The sequence below is a fragment of the Dama dama genome, chromosome 8, assembly GCF_033118175.1.
Source record: "Dama dama isolate Ldn47 chromosome 8, ASM3311817v1, whole genome shotgun sequence".
Taxonomy (NCBI): Eukaryota; Metazoa; Chordata; class Mammalia; order Artiodactyla; family Cervidae; genus Dama; species Dama dama.
In genome coordinates, this window is record NC_083688.1 from 15,932,865 (window position 1) to 15,938,638 (window position 5,774).

Below are 5,774 nucleotides of genomic sequence, written 5' to 3' on the forward strand. Positions count from 1 at the left end.
GGAGAGAGCCCGCCGAGCCGCGGGATCCCTCCAGGGTGAGGTGAGGGTGGGGGCCGAGGGGCAGCCCCCGCGGCCCCCTCCCGGCCCTCGGCGCGCGTGCCATTGGCCCGGACGGCCCTGTGGGCGGGAGGATGACATCAGCGGCAGGTTGGATTATAAAGGCGCGAGCGGAGCCGCGGACTCAGAGCGCACCCAGCCGGCGCCGCGCAGCACTGGGACCCGCGCCCGCACCGCAGCCCGGCCAGCCCGCTCCGCGCTCGCCTGCCGGTCGGCCCGCCGGCTCCGCGCACCCTCGCTGCCGCCCGTCTGCGCCCAGGCACCCCGCGGGCACCATGCACCTCTCCCAGCTGCTGGCCTGCGCCCTGCTGCTCGCGCTACTCTCGCAGCGGCCCTCCGAAGCCAAGCCCGGGGCGCCGCCGAAGGTGGGTTCTTTCGCGGGGACGTCGGAACCTGTGAGGGGCAATGGGAGGGCTGGTGTGCCTAGGAGGGTGTGGCGCACCGGGGTCGGGGGTGAGAGCAGTGGGGGCGGAAAGACTGCTCTCTCCCCTGAGATGCGCGGGGAGCACAGCTGGGGGGCCCTAGAAGCCCGGACTCGGGAGAGCGTCCACAAATGCGCAGCCCCGACCCCAGAGTGGGCAGCCCCGCAAGGGGCAAAGGAGAGGAGGGCAAAGGGCCCCCCGAGGGAGCGGACCACGGCGGCCCCGAGGCAGGTGGACGCAGGGCCAAGCAGCCCGGCACCTGTGACGGGCGTTCTCAGGACTCCGCGCCGGACCATCGGCGGCCCCGCAGAGTCCCCCGCGCTGCCGCGGTGTGTCCCTTCACCTGCCCGTCCTTTCCCTTGGAAGGTCCCGCGAACTCCGCCCGGCGAGGAAGGGACCGAGCCCCAGGCTGCGGCCGGCGGTCAGAAGAAGGGCGACAAGACTCCCGGGAGCGGCGGCGCCAATCTCAAGGACGACCGGTCGCGACTGCTCCGGGACCTGCGCGTGGACACCAAGTCCCGGGCGGCGTGGGCCCGCCTCCTGCACGAGCACCCCAACGCGCGCAAATACAAGGGAGGCAACAAGAAGGGTTTGTCCAAGGGCTGCTTCGGCCTCAAGCTGGACAGGATCGGCTCTATGAGCGGCCTGGGATGTTAGTGAGGCGACCCCTGGCGGCGGTGAGTACCACCAACCCTGGCCTCTGGGCGCTCTTCACACCCAGCACCCCCGCGAAGCCCCCAGAACCAAGCCTGCACCCCCTCCCACAGGCCGCTTGCTCTCTGATCCCGTGGCCCTGGGACCTTTCCTCCTCGCGACCGGCCCATCCGGACATAGGATTGAGTGTGTGTGCTTGACTTTTGCCCCAGGGACTTTTATCATCCCATTTTACAGATGGAGAAAGTGAGGGGAAAGTAGTCGGGGAACTTTGGCAAGGTCAGAAATGGCTCAGCATGGATGAACCCATCTGACTTCCTCTGGAGAATCAGAGACAGTTTGGTGGGGTCCCACCCACCCCAGGACCACAAAGCAACCAGCAGCATTGGCCCCAGTTCTCCAACTGAGGGGGCGGGGGAGGGGCGAGGTTGAGGGGTGATCCTGGGTTTGTGGGAGCAAAGATGGAAGGGCATACATACAAGTCAAGGGTAAGTTCATTTGCCAGCCACTGAATCATGGTGCTGGGTAGTAAGCAGCCCAGGGGTCAGGACGGCTACCTGGGTCTTGTTGTCCTTGTGATGGGACAGACTTGGAGTGACACCTGCCCCCTCCCAATAGACAGAATAGCCACTTGTTAGCATCACCAGGGAGCATTTCAGCCCCAGAGCATTCTGATTCTTGTCTGGTCTCTAAACCGTGGCTGTGGTCAAGCTGGCCTGTCCAGGGTCCTGACGCTGCTGCAATCCATGTGACTTCAGGATCCAACCTCAGTGTTCGTGGCACTATTTCAGAGCAAGGAAACAGAAACTAAAATAAATCTTTTTTTTTTGCCCCAACCTCAAACTCAAACATATCCCAAACTGAGCTCCTCCCCACCCCCTACCCGCCACCCCCACCACACCTAGTCTCCACACCTGGGTTTTTGGCATGGCCTTCTCCCCCTCCACCAGGCTGGAAACCCCCGTGCTACCTTCTGCCCCTGCCGAGCGCTGCATCCTGGCAAGGTACTGGGCCAAGGTCCTTCCCTCCTTTCCCCATCCTCTCCATCCCCACCGCCCATCAGTGTCCGTGGACAAACAGCATCCAACCTCCGGAACTGACATTCAGCTGCTTTAGAATCTGACCCCTCCTGGTGTCCAGCCTTGCCTGCGGCCAGCTGTTGTCGTTTCCTGTCCCACAGCCTTTCTGTCCCACTCCAGACCAAGCTGTTCTTTCATCCCAGAAGCGGTATCAGTGTCCACACTGACCTCCCCCCAGAGGACAAGAGCGCCCCTCTCTGAAGCTCTCCAGCACAACACCTGAGGCTTCTATACAGAAAACCTCACCTGAGCTATAGTTGTCTGTGAACCTCCCCAAATGAACTCATGAGCACATTAAGGGCCAGATGCTAGCCAAAGATGATCTGGGGTCTGTAAGATGCCCAAAGGGGCTCTGGAAAATGTCTGTCAATGACTCACAAAACCTGCCTCACCCAACTTAGGGGCACTCCTCACCCACCTGCCCTAGCATTAAGCTGGTGTCTTTCCTCTCTGCAGCCAGACATGACCAGGCTGTGTGCTTCTCCTGCAGGGGCTTCGTTTGTCTGAGATCTTAACTTACTGTGATTCTAGCATGCGTGCCCCAGTCTTTAGAAGCTACCATTGTGATAGGTTTGTTCTATTCTGTCCTATCTCAGCAACGAAGAGATGGAGCCACGGGCCTTAGACTTTCAACTTGTGATTTAAGCACCAAGTTCCAACTTGAGAATTCAAACAAATGGTATTATGAGTTAGCAGAGGATGGGATAAGGTCCTGGCATCAGGTCAAGCGCCTGCCGTGCACATCCCTGTAGGTTCCTTGTTCTGGGATGTGGCTGTCTGTGGGTACCAGGTGGGGGTGGGGAGAAGGACCCTGAAGTAGGAATCGAGGTTGCTAAGACTTCTTGACCCCTTTGACTGAGGAAGTTTGTCAACTTCCTGGAAGTTCTCTTTTAGCTGAACACTAACCTCCAATATCCACAACCGTCTCAGCCCCACTCTCACCCCTGTTGCTGAGAGAAGGCAGAGCATCCTTCCTGTTGCCAGCAGCCTCCTAGTGGAGACGCCCAGGCTATCTCACTGTCTGGGCTAAAAAGAGAAAGACAGCTTAGGGTTCCCCGTTGATGAAAGCTCTCTGAAGCAGTGGCTCCACTCAGGAGTTGACTTTGGCTCTAACCAGCTGCCATAATGACTGTCGCTGATGGTTATAGCCTTGATCATAAAATGGTAATGACAGAGATGAGGTGTGCAGGGTGCCTGAATGAACACCTCACAGACATCTGTCATCTGTTTAAACACATGGGACGGCCAGAGAAGGGGGCTGGGGGAGAGCTCACCAAGGCCTTGAGGCCCAGGGTCCCTCTGCCCGTGCTGTCCACCACCCTGCCTCCGAGGTGGCCTTCCTCCAGTCCTGGGGCATCCTCACACCCGTTCACCCTCATACCCACTAGCTGCTAACCCAGCACAACCACTCGAATCCCCAGGGCAGGTGCAAGACACCATGTCCTCTGCTTCTGAAAGGGACCCATTCTGAGGAGAAGCCAGCTGGGGAAGGAAGTGCTATTTACTGGGCTGCTGTGACCCAGACATTCTGCCAGTGCCCTGTGTGGCAACCCTGGGAGGTGGCTATTATCCCATTTTATGGGTCAGGAAAGCAAGCCTAAAAAGCTCTCCAGAGCCATCCCGGAAGTACTTGTCCTAGTTGGGATTTGGGCCCAGAATTCCCCACTCTTCAGCCGCTTATCTCCCCCTTCCCTCCTTTGTCCCCAAGACCTATAAAGCCAAGGCAAGCACCTGACCGAGGGTTTGTATTGTAGCTAAAATTGGAGGCAGGGGGCGGGCGGGGGCGTTTTCCCTTCCCCTTCCCTCACTGTGCCCCACTGAGCACCCAGGGCAAGGCCTGCGCTTAGACAGAGGGGGCCAAGGGTTGGCTGACTTTCTGGTTCCACCTGTGCTTGGACAGGAGGTGCCAAGGACACATCCGGTGACGGCTGAGGGCCTGGGGAGGACCTGAGTGAAAGGGCCTTATCCCTCTGCAGCAAGGCCTCCATCGGGGCCTGTGGGGCAGAGGTGGAAGGACTATGCCTCCTGCTACAGCTGGAGTGGGGGGAAGGTTCTAGATGTGCCCTGTAGGCTGGGCTTTCTCAGCTGAGTTCCCCTGGCCCTCTGTGTTTCAGGTTGGGGACTTGCTGCGTTTTGCTGAGGTCACCCTTGGTCATCAGCCTCCTCGCATCTGGAAGCACCTCCAGCGCAATGTGGCTTTTACATTTCTTTTTTTTTTTCCTGGTACTGGGAATACACAACACCAGCTGTTTTATGATTATTTAGGGAGGGGGGTATGACTTTATCATTTGTTTTTTTTTTTTAATGAAAAATAAAAAGTTATATATTATATATATATTATATACGTGAAACACACACACCTACACCAACGTGATGACAAGGGACAGTTTTTAAGAGACTGACAAAACCAGCTGTAAAACATTGCTGTTTGTAAATTCATGTCATGCATAAATGTATTTATGTTGTAAAGCTATTTATATTGTTTATAAAGAGATATTTATAAAAATTTTATTTATGTAACTAAATGAAAGAAGTCAATCATTGTAATGTTTTTGTCTTAACTAGTTGAAAAATGTAAAAAAAAAAAACTCATTCCATGAACATCTTGAAAGCTGTCTTTATTTACTCATGGCACTTCTTTTTTAGTAATTAGTCTGAGGAGGAGGGAAGAGGTGGAGACAAGGATTTTGCCTCTGAATGGGTCTAGCAGCCATGTTCCCAATTCTGGATTGATTTGTATCCAAATCCTCCAGGAATCTTGTTAAAAATACAGATTCCTTCCCCCACCCACCCCCTGATCCACTGAATCCATGTCTCCCAAGATAGGATTGGCCATGTGGCTTTTGTCCCAAGTGATTCTGATCAGCTCAGCCATCTCAGAAAGCTCTGCTCAGGACACTGGACAGCTGAGAAGTCAGATATGGTGAATTAAATTAAAATTAAATTTAGCTAACGGAGGGCCCTCTAATTGTACTCCATCTTCTCTCTGTTATTAGAGGAAACAAATAACTGAAAATTTCCTTGCTGCTTTGGGGAGATTTAGAAGGTTCCTGTGTAACTTGCGGAGTGGGTCTGGTTACCTTATGAATCTCAGCTCAGGGAATTATGGGGTGTGGTTTTCTCCAGGCTCAGCGGGGTGAGGCCAAGGATCTCAGAAAGAAAGAACATATTCTCTGGTTGGTTTCCTATTTCCATCATGTGATGTGCTTTTTGAGGGGGATGTGGGTTTTCTTTTCACCTGAAGCTGTTCACAATTTTGGCTTATACACCCCATGGAGCCTTGCATGAGAAATTATGAATATTCAGAATCTCTTCTCCTGAAGCCATCAGGAAATTTAAATCACTTCAAGCTAATCTCACTCTATCCTTGGTACGTGCCTCTCCTGGGCAGCTCCCCCATCTGCCTTCTGTCCCTAGTTTGGTGAAAACAAGGACGAATAGAGCCTCTGGGGTTGGTTCCGCCAGGCGGGCATGACTCCTCTCAGGGGGATCCAGCGTGGTTGTGGCCCCAAGATCATGGGGTCAGCAGGCCTGTCCAAGTGTCTCCAGAAGAAAATTGGCT

General features: G+C 55.1%; 1 protein-coding gene across 1 annotated transcript; it reads left to right on the top strand.

Annotated features, from left to right (window-relative positions):
- Positions 1–297: 297 nt before the first annotated feature.
- On the top strand, positions 298–4,792 carry NPPC (natriuretic peptide C). The gene is made up of 3 exons (XM_061147880.1): positions 298–422; positions 846–1,156; positions 4,327–4,792. The coding sequence occupies exons 1-2, from the start codon at positions 333–335 to the stop codon at positions 1,134–1,136; spliced, it is 381 nt and encodes a 126-aa protein (XP_061003863.1). The 5' UTR covers positions 298–332; the 3' UTR covers positions 1,137–1,156; positions 4,327–4,792.
- The last annotated feature ends 982 nt before the right edge of the window (positions 4,793–5,774 follow it).

Coding starts and splice junctions, on each gene's coding strand:
- NPPC (XM_061147880.1), top strand. CDS start 333: ATGCACCTCTCCCAGCTGCTGGCCTGCGCCCTGCTGCTCGCGCTACTC. Junction 423..845: donor AGCCCGGGGCGCCGCCGAAG/GTGGGTTCTTTC, acceptor TTCCCTTGGAAG/GTCCCGCGAACTCCGCCCGG.